The 20441-nt window shown below is 40.1% G+C and overlaps 1 protein-coding gene across 9 annotated transcripts in view; it reads right to left on the bottom strand.

The window, feature by feature from the left end:
• Positions 1–20441, bottom strand: part of MAPK10 (mitogen-activated protein kinase 10) — a 169223-nt gene that overhangs the window by 20404 nt on the left and 128378 nt on the right. For 8 of the 9 annotated variants that reach the window (XM_037395597.1, XM_037395556.1, XM_037395606.1 and 5 more), the window contains 2 exons: positions 8179–8361; positions 5898–6022 (listed from right to left, as the gene is read on the bottom strand). In XM_037395597.1, the coding sequence (XP_037251494.1) occupies positions 5898–6022; positions 8179–8361 (308 nt within the window). Of the gene's footprint in view, positions 1–5897; positions 6023–8178; positions 8362–17857; positions 17930–20441 lie in introns of all 9 variants that reach the window. The other variant, XM_037395588.1, reaches the window with a different exon arrangement.

Below are 20441 nucleotides of genomic sequence, written 5' to 3'. Positions count from 1 at the left end.
CTGTCTTCAGTGCTTTTTACGGTCTACTCCAGCACACACTGACAGTTCATTGTCCTTCTAGGCCTCTGCACCAAATGAATACCGTACACAACAGATGCCGAGCTGCTTTGGATGAAGCCGTTTACTGAAGAGAAGAAGTAATATAACTAGACAGCTAACTAAATCCGCTCCCCGCCCCCCTGTGCTATACTGGTTGAAAACACTGTCTTGTTTAATACCTCTGTATCTTAATTTCTGTGTTATCCCTACTGTGCAGAGCTACTGACAGCGGAAGGGATCCTGCCTCGTGTTACGCACTATGGAAGGAGGACTCAAAAAACCCCCGAACACCTTACTACCAAACATTTAGACACATGATGAAAGAAGACTACTCTATGGAAAAGTGCTTATCAAGTGCTACAAGAGAGAGGGTGCAGCGAACACGGGCAGATGCAACACAATGCAGGCTTGTAAGTCCCTTTGGGGCAACTGGGAAAAACAGTGGGAAGTTAAGCACAATGCAAGTGAACAAAAGCATCTCCATCGCTCATTTTCCTATCACACCCTTGTCAGGTTCCCTGCCCTGCACATTTGCAGGAAAAAGCAGGATTGCTTCACAGAGCTTTATCATGCTGCATATCTTAAAGCAGAATTCATTAAGATGCCAGCTGGTCCTCTGCAAACTTTCCCTTAAGATGTGGCAGAACATGTGTCTAGAGGCTAGTCCATCCTTTCTCCCACTCCTCCCTCCACTCCATCCTTGCATGCCCACTTTGCAGTCAATAGCTAAGGCTCCTATTGTACCTTTTGGCATCCAGCCCATAAACCAGATGCAAATCCTTGAAGCTGCAAGCTAGTGAGGTGAAGTGCTCATCTCAGAAGATACAAGGCCCACTTGGGGAAGGCAAAGCAAAAAGTGCAGTTAGCAACTGTTGTCCGTGATATAGGAAGACAGAATGTAAAATCTGGTATATGGCTTTTCCTCTCCCTTTGCCAGGAATCAACAGACCTATGACTTGAAATCTAACAGGTACATTCCCAAATACAAGGTATGTCTTTGTGTAAAGAAAGAGAAAAAAAGATGAACACCCCCGCAGTACCTACTAAGCTTCTGTAAAGGGCTCCTGATCCCTCCGCCTGACAGAGAAGTTCTGATCTGCCCGTTCATCACACCCAGAGAGTGCTGCAATTCAACTCGGGTCAGAACACAAACAGCACAGACAAGTAAAGATGACCAGTCTTTTCTTGAATTCCTGTCTCTAAAGCTTTGTTCTCAGACTGGAAGAAGAAATTTATCCACCTTGGATGAGACCAGTTGCAGAAGCCAGATTCTCACACAAGAGAAGACTCATTAAATGCAATTGTAGAAGAATTATAAAAAATAAAAATCATAGGCTCCAAAACAGTATGTTTCTAAAATGCAGGAGAAAGCAATTGCAAAATAGTATGACTCATGATTACCTCATGAAGAGGGTGAAGAAAAAGGACCAAATCTGATGCTGACTAACTGCGGCATTTCCAGTGAAATACAACACACAAATACCCACCTAAAACCTGTTTTAACAAAAGATCACCTTGTGGCAAAGATACCAGGGGACAAATGTTTCAAAAATCAGCAACACAGTAAAAATATCACTTCTGAATTTCAACAAGAAATAAGCAAAGAAAATAGAAAACAAGAGTAAAACTGAATACTCAGACAGCACAAATGCAAAATCCATTAACTGGCTTGTCAGCTAAATGAAACAGTAAAGTGTTAGAATAGCCCAGTCTCCTGATAATCAAAATATGAGACAACACCTTTAAGAGACAGAGAACAGTTGAACAAATGTTGCAAAGGACATTAGTTTGAATAAGAACGTGCTCCACATCAGTATAATCCCTTTCTATCACTTTACTATTACGCAAGTTTGCAAAACCATGATGGAAAGAGAAAATATCACCATCTCTTCCTCGGCTTGCAAATCTTCCAGACAGGGAACACAATTTCATGTAACACATTACACACTAAGAACAGAAACTTTATAGTAGCAGACTTGCCTTAGGCTGATACGCATTTGCATAAACCTTTTGTCAACCTATTCCAATCATGAACACAGATCCTAAATCTGTACGTGAATAATTGTACGGAAAAATGGGACTAAATGGCCTGAAAAAACTATTTAGACTGTAGTCTTTCATTTGCTTTTGTTCTTCATTTATAAAAGCTGGCTCCCAAACACAGCTAAGAGCTCGGCACTGAAAGTTCAGACCACACTGGGGCAAACTCTTAACTGCATTCAGTGGAACAGTTAATGATCAGTACACATTTCTCTACTTACAAAAATGCCTACAGCACAGTTTGTGGACAACAAGGACCTACATTAGTAGCACGAGGATTTCAGCGCACTTCAACAGCGCTTTGATCTAGAATTGTCTTCTGTTTTACATCTAGAAACAGGTTCAGCTGCAGAACTGAGGGCCAGTAAATTCCGTTTCCACCTTCCAAAATTCAGTGGGCTAGATCCAGAGATCCATTAGAAAAGTCGCTGATTAAATGTGCTGGTGCAATTCTTTCACAGCACACATTAATAAAATAGCTTACCAAGACAGGGAAAAATTACTTGTTCCATTCAAACTGGAATGGGAAACTGAAGATGTACACAGTCTGGAAGAATGAGACTGCAATCTGCTCTTTGTACCAATATCCCTGAGGTATTTTTACAAAACTTAATGTTAATGAGCCAGCAAACCATTTTTAGGTTTTTACATGTCATTCAAGTACAACTTCTCTATGCAATTGTACCCTATTGTAACTTCTGCAGTTCAGTATAGACAAATTTGGAGCGTGAGGTTATTAAATGACTCAGCAGAAGTACCCACCTCTCAAAGAGCTCATCTGCTGGATGTTTTTAGATGAGTCACAACTCCCAGCCCTGCCACAAAGGTGGCTACGTAAGATGACATTCATTTTCCCATTGCCCATGAGGTGCTCAACGCATGGCATTAGGAAATGTTCACTGCATTTGATCCTAACTCTTCTGCAACTGTAACAAAGCAGGTATTTCAGTGAAGTACTTGAGAGATGCAAGGATTCGTGTGATGCTAATTCCATTCTTTATCCCATACCCTTAAAACTACAAAATTGCGACAAGTATCACAGAAGTAGAACAAGGGAGTTAGCATGATGCAGAGCTTGGGGCTTACAGTCTAATACAAACTACTGGACAAAACTGTAATCATTTAAGAATTGGATGTCAATGCAGTGTTAGAAGATACTCCAAAAGGTGTTCTGGATATTACACCAGGTTCCCCTAGTCCATGTCTGAGGGGACACAGCCTATGGTGCCTACCAACACCGCTTTTCCCAAGAGGGAACAAGTTACGTCATGCTTTCAAGCACTAAATCACTCCTGTTACCAGCAAACAAGTTTATCACATACAGGTACCTTGCTGTTTCGTAAAGAACTAATAGCCAATCAGACATCAAGCTTTCAGCCAGAATTGTCAAGTTTAACACAGATGACCAAGTAAAACTTTCTCTCCAGTGTACCAACAACTACTCCTTGTGGAGGCACTGCCAGTTACTAGCAGTACCAGAACCTCAGGACAGATTTGAGAAAGAACAGAAAGCCACCAATCTCCCGTAAATCTGTTTGAGAAACTTATTCCATCATCGAGGCAACGCTAATGAAAAACACAGACTGACTGCACTTCAACAGCTGAGTCAAGAGGCAAAGAAAATCCAGCTAAGCTTTCTCCAGAAAATAATTAGTAAATGTTTAACAGTTAGTCACTGAAGGTGTGTCAGCATGAACAGATGGGAATTTAGAATTTAATAATCTGTTAAATGCAAAAAGAAAGTCCCCCAGTTTAACATTCCCTCTGAAAATGGAGGTGGAAAAATACTGCATGTTCAGTGAAGATGGGCTTTTTCTAGAATTCCTAGCACTCTGATAAAATACAATGATGTGGTGGTTTAACCCCAGCTGGCAACTAATCGGGGAAAAAGGTAAAACTGGCGGGTTGGGATAAAAACAATTTAATAATTGAAATAAAATATAATAAGAATACTAATAATAACAACAACAATTGTAATGAAAGAGAGAGAGAGTGGGAGAGAGGAATAAAATCCAAAGAAAAAAACATGAAACAAGTGATGCACAATCCAATTGCTCCCCAGTTGATGACTGATGCCCAGCCAGTCCCCCAGCAGCAATTGGCAGCCCCAGTTGACTCCCCTGAGTTTACATACTGAGCATGACATTCCATGGTATGGAATATCCCTTGGCTGGATGGGCTCAGCTGTCCTGGCTCTGGCAAAACAAATAATTATTCATGTTTTACAGTCATGATCCAGAGAAAGGGTATAGTTTGTTTTAGATCACGTGAGGACTCTACGGTACAATGAGAAGTCAAACCACTGTCTCTTCAGCCATAGATGTACCCCTGATCCCTGCCTGCATAAGAGGACAGTGATACGAAGTTCAGTATCAGCTCTATTTCTAGGTGTGTGTGGCAAGTTTTTCCTTCTAAAAGGGCAATCACATTACCACAAAAATTCAACCTCTGCCACGATCTGAAATATAACTAAGAACATACCTTTGGAAACTGGGAAAAATATTACATCAAAATATCCACTGTACCAAATTTCCTTCCTGTTCTGCATCAGAAATGGCTCTCCAAGCTAAACTCACAGGCAAAGCACGTCTAAACAGGGACCCAAATCTGAGTTCTGACATCTGAGTCGTTCCATAAAATGGAGTTAAGAAATGCACGGAAATACAACAGAAGTATCTGACAATGGAACGAGATCTTCAAGAGGGATGTGGAACTCAACTGTACATGCCAGGGGATAAAATACTGCAGGGTATCAAATGTTCACACTTCAGACTGATAAACCTTTTTCTTGAAGAAAACTAAACAGGACACAAATACCAAAGGCTTCCTAGATAGCAGAACCATCTTCTGTAAAGCACTCCTAAGTAACGTAATTTGCAAAAATCCTATTGCATGAAATTTTATGAGTTTTTGAGCATTCCATTTATTTTGTATTTTATGGCACTTTCAAGAACACAGACTGAATTGAAGCGTATTGCTAAACAGCAGTGATTTCATTTTGTGAGGTTCAGGATCTTAGTTTCCTATTGTGGTTAAGTAACATTTCTAAACCTGTTCAAATACCGACCTCTGTTTTCATACATTTCAAACACAGCATTACAAAGAACACCTCTGAATTTATACCTGTACCTATTATACCATGTCACCGAAGTGCCTACAGATTACACTTGTTCCTACTTATTCCTGTTAACACCAGCCTCATCAAGGCATACGGAGAGGTGTCTAGAGCATTGCAGGACTGGAAGAAAAATTCCATGTCTGTTTACAAACAGTGTACATGATACTGACCATTGAACCATGGCCCAGGAAAATGCATGAGCTATTGCTTCATTTTAAGGAATGATTTATGTCCTGCTAAGATTTTTCTGAATCCCAGCTTCAGGATTTTGTACTGTTTGTTTATTTCTCTTCCTCTCCACGTATACCCTCGAACACAAACATAGGAAGCAATCTTTGCTGCTCTCCACAAGGAAAGGTTTAGAAAGACAGACAGCATCTTTTGCCAGACTGACTTATACAGCTAGAAAAACCAGGTGAGCTACTGGGTTCAACCCCCTTTCTTCATGTTGTCTAGAAGAAAACAGAAAATGGCTTCATATGCTTGAAGTGTTTGTGCTTCTGCCATCTATTGTCAGTGAATCTACCAAAACGATATATTCTGTCCCTACAGATCTCATTTCTTGTAAATCCAAAGACCACCACAGTCACAACATTGGTTCTTTATAGCATGCTCATTATCAAACTGCTGTAAAACAGTAGGGATCTATGAATCATACTGGCATTTAGCAGCCTGAAGTAAGGAATCATGCCTCACTTACCGCCTCCACTTCTGCTGGGTCGTACCAGACATTAATGTACGGATGCTGTAAGGCTTCATCTACTGATATTCGCTTGGCCGGATCAATGACTAGCATCTTTGATAAAAGGTCCCTGGCTTGGCTGGCTAGAACAATGAAATCAGACAAACACGAGTATTAGTACAAAAAAAATCACTGCCTCCAGAGGAGGGTTAATTGGTGTAGGAAAGTAACAATGACACACTCCTTTTAGAGACCATATGCATATACTTCTGCCCCTGGCTTTGTAATAGCAAGAGTTCTTCAGTAATCGCTTTAGATTGGATTCATTAGGAAGGTGCCAACATCAGGACTGCATGCCTTAGGTCCCCGACAAGCTTCAATGGTTTTTACATGCTGTGTGCAAATTCCATGTAGAGGACAGAACAATATATGCAGGAAAAATGTGCTTGAGGTATCTGTATTCTTGCCAGGATCAGAAAAAAACCAAAGCTCATGTAATGAAGTCGGAAATCATGGCATTACTGAATCAAAGCCTGGAACTCAGAGGTACTCTTACAGTTACTCAGAAAAACATCCAAACTTTTCTGTATGTTAAACTTTTTCTCCTAGACTGCTGGGAGATACTGAATAGTTCAGTCAGGCATAGGTACCGGCTTATTTTGGGGCATCCCATCAGAAGTAATGATGTCAAATCTGTAGCCTCGGATCAACACGTAATGGTAAGGAAGTGCCTTGGAACTGCTTCAGTCTTGTTTATCCCACATAACAAAGTTTAAATCAGTGGGACACATCATCCTCCACTATGAAAAGGTACAGCCTTATATATACACTGAGTTTTATGTCGCAACGTTGATTTATTTTACCTGATAATATAGCCCATTGTGCCTATCAGGCCACAAACTCATCCTTCTATTACCCAAATCAGTTTTACTGTTTAAAGTTTCTAACAAATACAATAACATCTAAGCCCATGTAAAAAAAAAAAACAAAAACGCACAACACCAACACGTATTTCTAGTATTACTATCAATGTAGTGTTCTAAGCTCCTTCATGCCCAAAATTATTTCCTGTGTAAATAAAAAAGAAAATGAAAGAAAAAAATGTAAAGAGATGTAAGTGCAAAGATATTATTGGGTATCTCATCAGACATGAGGAAGTAAAACAAATATCTAATTCAATCATTAACATTACATTATAGTAAAGTATTTAGGCAGGGCATGGGATGATACAATGATGCAACAAGCAGAATTATTTTAAGGCACTGTTTCTTTTTTTATGACAGTATCTTAAAAACTGGCATTCATTATGCTCAAACACATGTGCTTCCTGTATCCAAAAGACAACAGCACTGTTTGACAGTCATTTCTATTCGTTAGCTCCATATCCAAGAAAATTCCATTATTCAATTTTATTGTAGTAGGAGCATAAAATCCCATGTATCCAAAAGCATCTGCTCAGACCTTTCACTGCTCCCAGAGCCAAGACAGCAGCCTTGCTATGAAACAGCTGTTAATTGGAGGAGTATTCTGGCTGATGTAATGACATGCAAATTGCAAGCAACTGAAACCCATCACATGCCACTGCAGTAAGCGGCCCCAAGTACTTCAGTGGTGCAGAACTGATACACAGGACGCGTTTGCAGGGGTTCCAGAGCTGTGACAAGAAATCCATTCTCTACTAAACACACTAATCACTCTTTCCAAGTGAAGGTCAGTGCCCTGTTCAAGTAAAACAAGACTTCAATATATGATTAAAATCATATAAAAAATAAACCCACAGGGGTATATCTAGTCACACTGTAATTAAGTTAGCGCTCTACTTCACATATCCAAACCAACCCGCAGCATTTTTCAAGAGTTCCACCCACAGCACATATTAAACCTCAGCTACATCAAGACTATCTTGGCTGATGTTGCTAATATCTTTCTATTGTCTAGTAACAGTAGAGCTATGAGGCAGGCATCTGGCTGAACCGCTGTTTTTCACACCGAGACCCTACTGTTCCTTTGCGTTACAAGTTTAAGAATGAGAGTAATGGAACACCTCAGCTCCCCATGGTACAGAAACATCACGCAGAACACCACGCATCGGTGATAAGGTACATTCCCTTGACTGCCCAAGCACCATGCTCTCAAAAAACCTTTCCAAAAGCTGCCTCTCAGCTGAACAAAACCCGTGCAGTCATTTGTCTCTGCAACTGCATTAAAAAAAGCACAACTAGAGAAAAGAAAAATTGAAAAAAAATTTCATTGCATTGTAGCTGTTGATATGTGAACCGTGTCCCTTTGTCAGACATACCTTTGAGTTTGTTGTGTTCCGAGTCAGCTGGGAAGAGAGAGTCTGGGAAAAGTTTGGGGAAAGTGAGGCCCGCGTACTTGGGTCTGTTCTCAACGTAGTTCCGTACTGTCGGCTGCAGCTTCTTCATGAATTCTGGACAGGGTGTTCCCAGCTGCTCAATGACTTTATTCCACTGATCAATATCTGAACATCAGGAATTAAGGAAAACAAACCGCAAAGCCCAGTGTAAGTCTCCTGACATTTCTGTTTGACTGTTCTCTGGGAATCCTCAGAGGTGTATAACTCCCTTCACAACACCTTTACAGTCACTTTTTTCATCATTATGCCTGCAGGCCCTATAGCCTGCAAAGGACAAAACTCCCTCTCGCAACTGTACTTACTTAAGGGCATTGTGCAACTCTAAAACCACTATGGGAAAATACACAGCTTCCCCTCTTTGGGTCAACTCTTGTTACTGTTGCAATCCAATGACCTGCACACCCTTTTTTACATGTGGGTAACTGCCTCTTTGTCAACTTGAGTACATGGGCGCAGCAGGAAAAGAGCGAGGTGTTCGCCTGCCCGCTCTTCTCAGTCTGTGGAGGGCAAGACCCAGCTGGCTCAAGGGAGTTCTGCACGGCACAGAAGTCACCTTCCACTCATCTGCTTCGCGCTTCTATGTTTACTCTCTCCAATAACTTTATTGGTGCTGCTAAAACCATGCAAACAGCAACCCCTCAAAAGTAATTTGCTAGATTTTTTAAGAATGCACCAGGACTTATTTTCTATAGACAAATGATGCCTTAGGTATAGACAGATGTTCCTCTTCTTGAACTTCAAACGTGATGGCTGCATCGCTACACTGTTACTGACTAATAAGAAACCGGCTCTCATGCTTAAAACCAAACTGTATTACAGGCAATTTGTACTGAGCTGCTTTTTTGTTTTGGTGTTGATTTTTTTGTAGTGTTCTTGAGATAACAATAGGGCATCTAACAGGTGTTATGTAGCTCTTCCAGCCATGTTCAGAGCAAGCCTCACTTAAAAAAAAAAACGAGGCAAGTGTCTATAAAATCAATACCATCTCTACACTGTGTGAAGAATCTGATAACAACATAAAAAAGATTAAAAGGACGTGTACATGCAGCCATGGGTACAATGATGCTAAGAAATGTGATGAACAGAGTTTTGTTAAGAACATACCAGAAATAAAAAGCTGTTAAAAGACAAACAAATAATCAAAGCATTTCAGCACAGAGCTTTTTTTTTTAATTATTCTTTTAATTTATCATTGTCATGAGTGTCATAAGTATGGAGGAGTTTCACAAAGACTTAAGACAGTTCCTGACAGTCTAGAAGAGAAAAAATCAGGTCAACAGAAAGAAGATAACAAGAAAAAAAAAAAAAAAAAAAAAAAAAAGGCAAAACCCCAGCTCTTTGGTGCAGTAGCAATTTCAGATTTTCTAAAAAGTGTTTTATATTAGGGAAATGGAAACTTAAGTTTTTTCACATACCTTGAAAATTCAAGACAGACTTACTTTGGGTTCACCTGAACCATCTTATTTGAACGAAAATCAAATAATTAATTTTAAATATGTAGGTTTACTACTCAAAAGTGCATAAAGGAATGAAAATAATTTAAACATAGGCTTTAAGGATGCTGAAACAGTGTTTTGAATGGCTTTAATTTCAGCTGAGCAAGGTTGCTAAAAATAGCAGTAATCTCTAAAGATTTTTCTGAGTAACCTTCGTATTTCAAACTAAATCAAAGATTTATGTAGAACAACCCCTTACACACGTCATAGATTGTATCAGTCTGGTGTTGTCCATGAAAAATATCTTTTTCTCAACAGAAAACTAAAGAATTGCAACAACAGTAAAGTTATCCAAGACTATAGCTGCTGAAAGAGTAGCCTGAATATTTCATTAAACATTTTATTAGAAAATAAACTGTTCTGACATTTTAAACTCGTGTTCAAGTTAACACACCTCACTGTTTGCTGGCTGAACTATTCCACAAGCGGTTCTTTCTGAGGAGCTTGAAAATACAGAGTGTGTGAATGCTTTGCAGAGAAGAACAGAGAATACAGAAATGAAGGTGCTGTTAGTTGTGCCAGGAGAAGCTAAATGGGTGAGCAAGCCAAGCTATAAAAGCACTACCTGTGCAGATTAAGCGAAGGGTGTTTGGTAAACAAGGAGGGCCAAGTACAGGACTTGTGTCAAAGCGGACATCAGAGGCTTATGTTTGTACAAAGCAGGTTCACCATCTCTCAGGCATTTAATGAAGGCCAAAACCAGAGGTATCCTTGGGATTACAGAATGTGGAGGGACTTGGGCATGTTGAGAAGGAAGGTACAGTAAGACGCTCTGGATGTGTGTGATAAGGGAAAAGGAATGAAAAAAAGATCCCAGAATAGGACCTACATGGTGGAAGCCAGGGTCAACGGTGATGGAGAGGGGAGAAGGAGAATCCTCAGACAAGCAGCCAGTGCCTGCTGCGAACATTTCTGCTGAGCTGACGGAAAGGTTTTCACTAAGAGACAACAGACAAGCAGGCTACCACCCATGACTGGAAGATTTGAAGATGGAAGAAGCTTCATGAGTCATCAGTGCAAAGATGACATCCAAAGCCAGTGGAGCTGGCAGAGCCACCATGTTCCACTCCTTGACTAGCCTCGAGTTGCAGGAGGACAGCACTGGAGGTTTTACAGCCCTGGCTTACACCAAGGGCCAAAAATGTCAGGCTTCCATCACAGCAACTTCAGGAACTGGTTTTGAGTAACTGAATGATCTGAATGGACAATAGTGCCTCTTCACGGAATTAATTCTGACTTACGTTGCTCAAATACTGCCAGAACCCTTACATGAAATATATTCATTTGGTCTATGTCTCTACACACACACACACACACAAATATGCATGGTGAAGCACTCGAGACCTTTTTTGTTGTCCTAATAATACAATAGCAAAACCATGCCCAGCAAGAGCAGGTGGAGACAGACCATTTTTCAGTCAGATGGACACATACATTTTCTGTCTGATACTGTTTCTCCGCTTACCTAGGCCTTACTAGCACTGGATTATATTCTGAGGTCCAACACATGGAAGTGTGCAAAAACGTAGTAACATTCTTGCTGAATACTGGTCTGGCTCGCTTTCATCGTTCTGTTTTATACAGTCACTGGCTGTAATGCATCTGTGGTGCAGCTGATGATGAGAGGTTGTACCTGTCACGGTACAAGATAAAAAAAAAAGGTTTTGAAAAAAGATCTGAGGTCTACTTATGGAAGCAAAGAGAAGAGGCTTTCTCTAGCTAACAGAATTAACTCCAGCAGTTCTGCAGGAAACAAATGTTACTATAGACAGTCCTAATGTGAACCAAACCCTACCGTGGGTTACGTTAACCAACAAGTTGAGTGTGGCTGTAGGTGTTACTTGCAAACCACTGAAAAAATGGTACTATGAGTCAACGACCAAGTCACTGACAGAAATTTCCAAGGCCAGAAAAGATTAACCTGTATTTGAGTGAAAAAAACTTAAAGAAAACCTTCTGCTAATAGAAGACACTGGCTTTCCCCTTGAAATGAAGCAAATGTTGGACAGACTGTAAACTGGAAAGAGTTACAACCCAAAACTCTGGAAGATGATGAAATGTCTGCTTTAAAGCTATTTAAATCACCTCAGGTGTCCCTTGCCTCAAAAAGAATCAAGGAAAATGTGTCAACTATACACAAAAGCATCTGTATGACTTAAGAGAGAAGAAGGGATTTAGCCTAGATTTACTGGTTTGTCCCTGGCACTAACAACCTTGTGTTGTTAGTGGCATTTTTACTAACGTTAAGATGGCTACACAAAGTTACAGCAAAGAAACTTCTTTAAGAATATAGTTCTAAAATATATACAGTTTGAATGAAGATTTATCATGGAGAGAATCCTCAGGTTGCTTCAAGATTCCCAATCGCCTCTTCTCTTTGCACTCTAACACTGTCCTAGGGATTGTTCTCCTTTGCTTTATAAATACTTGGTTATTTACTTGGAAAATACCCAGAATCTGAAATGCACGTTCAGAGATGTATTTTTCTAAAGCAAATGCACAACATTTCTAATGGGAAAATTATATTTTGAATGCACAAGGAAGTATTTCTATTGGAAAAATCAGACTTCACAGCGAAGTAGTTTATTTAGAGGTTCATGCTGGAAGTTTACCATAACTTTTGTTTCTGTTCCCATCGATGCAATGTGTGCATTGATGCAATGCATTGCAGAAGTGTGAATTACCACCATTTTGTTCCTTCAGTTGGCCTGCAGACCTCAGTTAAATTACATTTCTGCAAGTATTCAAACAAATAAGGAAATGAAGCTTGGCTGTAAGGAAAAAACTTAGGATACTTCAGTGTCTCAATCAGAAAATGTTAAAAGCATTTCTATAGTTGCACAAATTAATAGTTTGTGATTAAAAACTGAAATTTAGACAACAAATTATTGCCTTTGTACTTAAGCTAGCTAGCCTCAAAATGGCAATAATTTTAAATTTTCCTTCTCACGTTAAGTCAGTGCAGATCATACTCTTTCTGAGCGTAGGATTGTATTTTCTCCTGTTTAACAGCAAGGTTTTGCAGGAGGAGATACTGTTTGCAGTAGGATATTTTAGTTTATGGCAACACAAATAACAACATACTATGACGCATGTGTAGTTAAGCCTGTGCATTCTTCCCTGCTAGTCAGAAACTTGTCAGTGCTCAGCTGTTTAACCTTTAGCAATAACTTACTGTAATTGTTCCTGTTTCTTTTCCTGGAAAAGTGTGTGTGTGTGTGAGAGAGAAAGAGAGAGAGAGAGAATGAGAGTGTGTGTCTTGTGGTGGTGATGGTGCGGAATCATGCTTCTCTGCCCAGCATGCTGGACTCCATTTTCTTCACCTATCAAGCAGCACATCTACGCTAGCTTTACTGCACTGGAGCAGGATTTGCTCTTTCTGGCTCACTGTCTTTCTTCTGGAGATGGTTAGGAGTAGGATATGTCACATTGCTTTTATTAAGGTAGGCACAATGGAAACAAAAAGGACATGGAGCTCTTCCTTCATAACTGACAGACAAGCACGTTAAGCTCAAATCTTTTAAATGTCAAAACCTTAAGGAAACCACCTAATAGCTTTCTCCTTCAATGTGCATGTTCCACCAATGAAAACGAACTGCATTGCTTCAAGTACAAATTTTTGACCCTCCTAACCTGTCAAAATTAGAATAGTTACTGTGAGCAGCTCTGTATTTCCCTCCCCAACACCAAACTGTAGCACCAACTGTAAAGCTGATAGCTCAACGCATTTTCATCTTTTTTTAAATTGGACCTTTTTTAAAAAATAAATCTGTTAATAAAAACCAAACTAACCAACTTCACTGTGGGACACACCAGCGTCAGGTGCATGTTTCTTCCACAGTTCCGTAATTTACGTACTGATGTCAACACAGTTTATAAAAAACACACAAAGAAATCGAAAATGCTAGCATCGGACAAGACAAGTGTAGAGCATTTTCTGTGCAAGGTGAATGCTTTGAGAAGAATGTAGCCTTTGTAAAAATTAGACTGTATTAGAAAATATTTCGCAACTTTAAGAATAGCAGTTGCTGTTTATGCGCTATAATAAAACATGTGGTGACAATAAAAATAATGTATAGCACATAAATGAAATTACTTCAAAAGATTACCACCTGTCATATGGATGTTAGGAGATAGCAGCATTGGTTGTGTAGCTCTGGATGTGTGTCTATGATGATACCTTCACCAAAATTTTCAATTTTTTTCCTAGCTGGCACTTCATTCACTTGCTGAGCATCTTTGCTTACACAGCAGCAAGCAAATCAGTGCTCAGTGGATAACCCAGATCCTGCAGCACAGGATTGTGATCTTGCCGTTGGACAATTATTACCGTTTCCCTCGTGGACATCTCCTCACCATTGCAGTATCTACTTGTACTACTCCAGGACTGTTTCTAGGCTTCCAGAATCTTCTGTCATGGTACACTTCTGTCTTTGTAACGTGTGCAGCTGGATGCACGATGATCACGTACCTAGCCTAGGAAGCAGCCTACGAACATTAGCATTATTAAATACGTTCAAAATGAACTGTAAAACTGTGCATAAAAAACCTATCCCCTGACCTCTGTGACCTGCATAACATGGTTGCAGTTGTGGAATAAGTGTCCGCAGGTGACAGACTGTATGCCCATCTGTGATTTATGCTAAGAGAAGCTGACATCATGCTAACCTTAGATCTCTCTGCTTGTCTCCCCAAGCGTTCCCAACTACAGAATTTAAAGGCACATTCATCCTTGTCTGCCCGAAATGCGTTCAGCTGTTAAACAAAATGAAATGAAAATACACATATAACTACCACTTTCACAGCTCGCCATAGGACTAAGGCACCTTGCTAACTCCTTTGGATCGTTTATGCAGGGGTGATAAAAGAGTAACAGTTTCCCTCATAAAATTCTGAGAAGAACACATGGAACAAGAGTCAGCTCACATGTACAGCCAGCTTTCCAAACTGCTCCTGAGGCAACACAACAAACCATGTTGCCATTTTCTCCTTGCTTGAGGCACAAGTATAGCCAAGCTTCATGGTAACAATGATAACAGTTTCTCTGTGAGCAGAACTACTGCTGCCAACCTTGAAAAGAAGTTCTGTATGACTTCTTTTTTTTTTTTTAAAAAAAAAAGCTTTAGCTCATGATTAACTGCGTCACGTGCATACACCAAAAATGGTAAGAGAAATACTAAAATTTCAAGGATCAGTAAAGATCATGGGGATTTTGGGCACTGAAAAGCGTTCACCCACAACTGGGGTTTAAAAACAGAGATGGATTCTTTTCTGAGTTTCACCTGAGCAATTTCAGTGAATCCAAATGGATTACACGAGTGGAAGAGAGCTGCAGACTAGCTAAGCACTCCACTCCACACTTACTCAAGGGCATTCCCTATTTTTCTGCTTGTGAATTTTCCATGACCATGTAAGGCAGCTGTATTTTGCTACAGAAGTTGTGTCAGTCAGCTGAACGGATCATTTAGTTCTGTAAACAGAAACTATCAAACAACCTGTACTCCTTGACTGCTGGAAAATGGCAAACAGTAGATTTTGCAGTCAAATATACGACTGACTGTATTTCTCATGAATATTCAATCTTTCAGTTTCAAAACTGCTTTTCATAGTTATTTATGCATAAAATTTGACACAATTTAGTATTAAATACTCCAGAAATCACAGTGTAGTTGTGAAATGAAGCACTGCCTGTGAAGAAAAAACTGCTGATAACAAATTCTGGTACACTGCCAGTCTTAACCCATTTTACACCCATTTTATGTCACAGAGGAAGCTTTTTTTTTTCCCCTAAGAAACAGATTTCTAATTACTCTTCCTCCTTCTACAGTTAAATACATCCTTAAATATGCTGCCCTCAAGTTCTTAGGGCTCACAGTCCCTGCTGATGGAATTACACAGCCACCCAACTCCATCACACATTTGAAGAAATAATATTTTTTACAGAAATGCTAAGCCTTATCTATACAGACTGAAGGAAGAAGATGCTATGAGGTCATTGATCTCAGCAGGCTGGGTCTGCCCTTGCAACTTTCTGACTGGTTTTCAGCTGCTGCACAGATGGGCACAGGAGCCAGAAGTGCTGAACCCCTGCCAGCAGCTACTAAGCAGTGGGGGAGTGGGAGATGCATTTGGAGAAAAAGTGGCTTTGAGGAGGGGTGCTCAGTGGCCTGAAAGAAAGCAACATCATCATTCTCTGTTCGCATAATAGAGACTTGTGGAACAGCCCAAGAAAAGCAGAGCAGTACACAAAACACTGTAAATTTAGCAACGTATTATAAATACAAATGAAGAACGTGAACTCAATTACAGAACGATCCTAAACAAATCAGCAGCTGGTAATGCAGATTTCTACGGGGTTATTGCAATAATACACAGCACATAATGGTTTAATTATAGAGGCTTTGTGTGACTTCTTTCTAGTAAGTATGCAGCTGTGTCAAAGCAACCAGTTTTTGAAGTGCTATGTAAGACGTGTTCAATTCTTTTTGTACTTGATTTCTTTAAATGATATCTTACAAAATGTAAGACTATTAATGTAAAATCAGTTCCGACTACAAGACTGCACTATGCTAACCCCCACACTTAAATTTCTCACCCTGTGTTCACAGAAAACACAAGCACAGCCTGAGCCAAATCTTCATGGAGCAAATAGGTGCTAATGATTTACATCAACACATCGAAGGAAAATTTACTTCCACATATGCAGATGAGATGTGCTCCAGATCATATGAAAACACATGGGAATTTTAGCTTTCATTTCAGTGTGAATATGCTCATCCAACACTTTGAACAAGACACAAATCAGAATCTTACTAAACAAGGCTGTGGAAATGTTAATGGTATCATGGCCTACTTTCATTTCTTTAACACTCTTCAGATATTACTTTTTCCACATTTTAATCGAAATGTTGACCCCTTTAAAGTGTGAATGAGGCCAAAATTGAAGTGCTAAACTGAATTAGTAAATATGTCTATATATGCAGACACACACACACATACATAACTACACACACATATTCAGAGAAAATTACATAAAAGTGAATCATGCCTGGAAATTCCTGTGCCATCTAGGTACAGATTTTAAATTAGAAGGAAAACTTGTACACAGGTCATCCCCATTTCTCATTTGTGTAATCCTAGGGACCATGAACCACTGCAGTTAGACCAAGCATGCACGGAGCTATGTTGCTGAAGTGCAAAAGAAGAAACCACTTTCACAATCTGACAAATAACAGAGTATACATCAAAGCTTTAATAAAGCATCAAATGAAGCAAGAACTATGGCTGCCGCAGTCCTGACTGTAGAATGGTCCCTAAGAAAATGTACGTGCACCTAGTCTGCTTGGACTGCTTGTCCACTGATGTAATGCATTTATCTATAAATCACTTCTTGTTGATGTCAAAAATGCTTTCACATAACAGCTACATGTACTTAAATAAAGGATGACAGACTGAAGTCAACTACAACAGTTCCCAAGGAGATTCCCAGCCTTTTGAGTCATCAAATTTATACAAATTTAAGTGATAATTTTTGTCTTGGGAAGCAGAAGTTGTCCCTAAACTGAAGCCATTTCTTACTTTCCTACTTCAATACCACTTGCAGAGCAAACGAGGAAAGAAATCAGCATTTCTAAAAGTCACGTCTGAGTTAATCATACCTTCTTTCTAAAACGCAGAAGCTCTTACGTGCCATCCTGAGGTAAGCAGTGACTTGTGCCTGCCAATCTACAACCTGAACTTGAAACCCCTGACATTTATGAAACAACCCCACCCACCCCACCCCCTGCCAAATTAATAAAGAGACATTTATAACAACAAAGTAAAAACAAGTGGTCCCTGGCTGCAGAAATAGATTCTGATGAACCATGTAGGATGTTGTTTTCCATCTCCTTACACTGTATCGGCTGTGGTTTCCACCTAGGGCTTTTACTGAGAGGCAGTAACGGTTTATTGACATTTTAGTTTGCACGGATTTTGCAGTGGGACTTGACCCAGCTCTTTAGGTACAGTACAAATGTATGTCAGCACTAGTCTAGCGGGAAAGGGCTGGAGGGGAAAGGGTTGGAAGTACCTACTGGGGCCAAAACGGCTGCTAGGAAGGATACGATCAGTGCCAGGAAACAACACAGCACCTTTAATCATTTCTCCCATGATGCACCCTACTGACCACATGTCAACTGAAAACAAAAATGAAATGAAGGTAAACAAGAAAACAGGAACAGAACAACAAATAAATGAGAAGACTTATCCCATCATGCTATATAGCTCAGAGCCTGCAGCCCACGCTGCAGACACAGACCTGCCTTCCGCTGTCTGCAGGTGCTTCTCCGCTGGAGTGTACAAGTTTCACGACAACGTAGCAGGTCTCAGAAAAATTGACTCCAACAGTTTCCTTTACACCAGTATGGACGAAAGACAATACTATTCAATACAGAAAACTAAGAGAGACTCACAGCTGGCTCCTGTGTCATATTACAACTTTGTAATTAAAACTTACCAATTAATTTTGTATTTTAAAGCCTGCATTTGCATTCATTACCTAGCTTTATACTGCTTTGTATTGTAAATGAATCCCGGTGTCTGTATTCAATGAGGATATGCAAATGGCTTTTCCTTTATCCTTTCAGTTACCAGAGATCCATGCATATTTTCACAAGCTGAACTGCCAGAAGCCACAAAAGAAACTTGGGTCCTTGTGAAGACATATCCACCTCTTAATCAGGAATATGAATATAATTTGTTGAGATCATTCCACTCCAATAATGCTTGCTTTAGAGGCTGTTGGCTCCCTTCCACCGAATCTCCGCGAAGCCAGCAGTCCATAATGGGGGTCTTGAGAATCTCCTAAGATTTCCATTTGCCGTGGTAGGAAATGGTGGTTTCTAAATAGGACGGTTGAGACACTGAAGCTCTACGCTGCACCTTCCACATTGAAATGCGGAGCAAACTGGGGCACTATTTACCTTGTACAGAGAAGAGCAGTTCAGCTGGGTCAAACAAAGCTAACCACGATTTACACTGGAACACAAGATGAAAATCAGACTCCTTATATCCAGTATGGGATTAAGGTGGCATTTTCCCCCCTACCGATACCATGAAACCACATTACCTCTGCTGTCCTTGCTCTATGATAAGTCATAGGGCATGGAAGCAAGAAAAGGGACAGACTGGTCAATCAGGGCCAGAAACTGTGGGGAAAAAAATGAGAACGTCATGCTGCTTGATTAAATGTATAATTTCATATTGAGCAACAGTTTAAAGTGGATTTGACTTTGAAGGCAAATGTCCTGTCTGTGGAAATCTTTACATGCCTGGGTCTAAGGTTCCCTGCTGCTTTATTTAGCACATGAAAATCTTAATCACTACACAATAAATAAACCAATAAACAAAAAATGAAATAAATAAAAGGCTACACGTTTGGAAGCAATAAGCAAACCTAGAGATGCAAATTATTGCTGCTTTCATCACAAGCTAAATGGCATGCAAAATATCAGGAAAAGATAGAGCAAGCAGTTGTTTGTTCATCTGTTATTAATCCCTTTTTATTTTCAGAGGCTGTCTTCTGACATTGCCGCTTTATGCTGTGCTCAAGAGCAACACACAGCAGTTGAAATTACTAGTGACTTACTAAACTCTAAACTGTGTAAAGCAGAGGTGATCATTCTCCTCTACTCCTGAGGTTTTGGGAAGGAAGCAAGCTCTTTGAATATTCCCGAATCAGAAGAAGCAAAGATGAACATCTGAACATAACCAACATCCAAAGAGAAAAAAACCCGTGCCTTCTCGACTGCTGCCTCTTTTACCTCTCCTGAGCCAATTAAAAGTAAGTCAAACCGGAACCCCGAGTTTCCCTGCATGTTTAAGGAAAGTAGTTAGTTGGAGGTTAGGAGTTCCAGCACACACAGCAGCAGCTGTCGGGGGCCCCAGTTAAGGCACTAAGGCTCGTGCAAAGCTCCATGAGGGACTGCAGCACAGAGACCGAAGCCTCAGTCCTCAGTTTCGTCTAGTCTGAAATCGATCCAGAGGTAGTACGAGTAATTTCAGTTGTACATGCATCGGAAAAAGAAACAACCCACATCCTCTAAACATTCACGCTCAACTCCAAAGCACTGAAAATTTGGTTCAAGATTTTTTCCAAATGCAAGATTCTCACAAAGACTGGTGATGCTCCACCAACACGCGGAATATCCCTAAGTTTTAATCAAACACAGGTTAACTTATAGTCAGAGAGACCGCTGTGTGACTCTACGTGAAACTTCAGTTTAGCAACTGTTTGCCTTGATGTTTTAGGATCGCATTAAACAGTGTTAAGGAATTAAACCTACAATTTCTCACAGCTCTCTGAAGTGAAATTGCTGAGATTTGGATAGCCCTTGATGAGAAGCCCCCTCTCCATTAGAATACCCGTGTCCTGGATTACTAAGAGGAGGGGATTTTTAATTTGTTCAAAATTCTACAAACCAGATGACTGCGCAGAGCTGCTCTGAAATGCATTCTTGCGTGTACATATACTTCAAAATTCATCTGTAAAGCAAATCTTAACCTCTGGGCCACCTCCTGGTCCCGACTGCATGCCAAACAGTTGACTCTACAGTGATTGTGTCAGAGCTGTCTTGCAAAACATTTGGGGAATCAATCTGTCCTCCATAGGAAACTCCAGAATCTCCTGGGAGCTTGAATAGAGTTTGG

Source organism: Falco rusticolus, chromosome 1, assembly GCF_015220075.1.
Source record: "Falco rusticolus isolate bFalRus1 chromosome 1, bFalRus1.pri, whole genome shotgun sequence".
Taxonomy (NCBI): Eukaryota; Metazoa; Chordata; class Aves; order Falconiformes; family Falconidae; genus Falco; species Falco rusticolus.
Note: the sequence above shows the minus strand (reverse complement) of the source record. Positions and strands in the feature narration are given on the sequence as shown.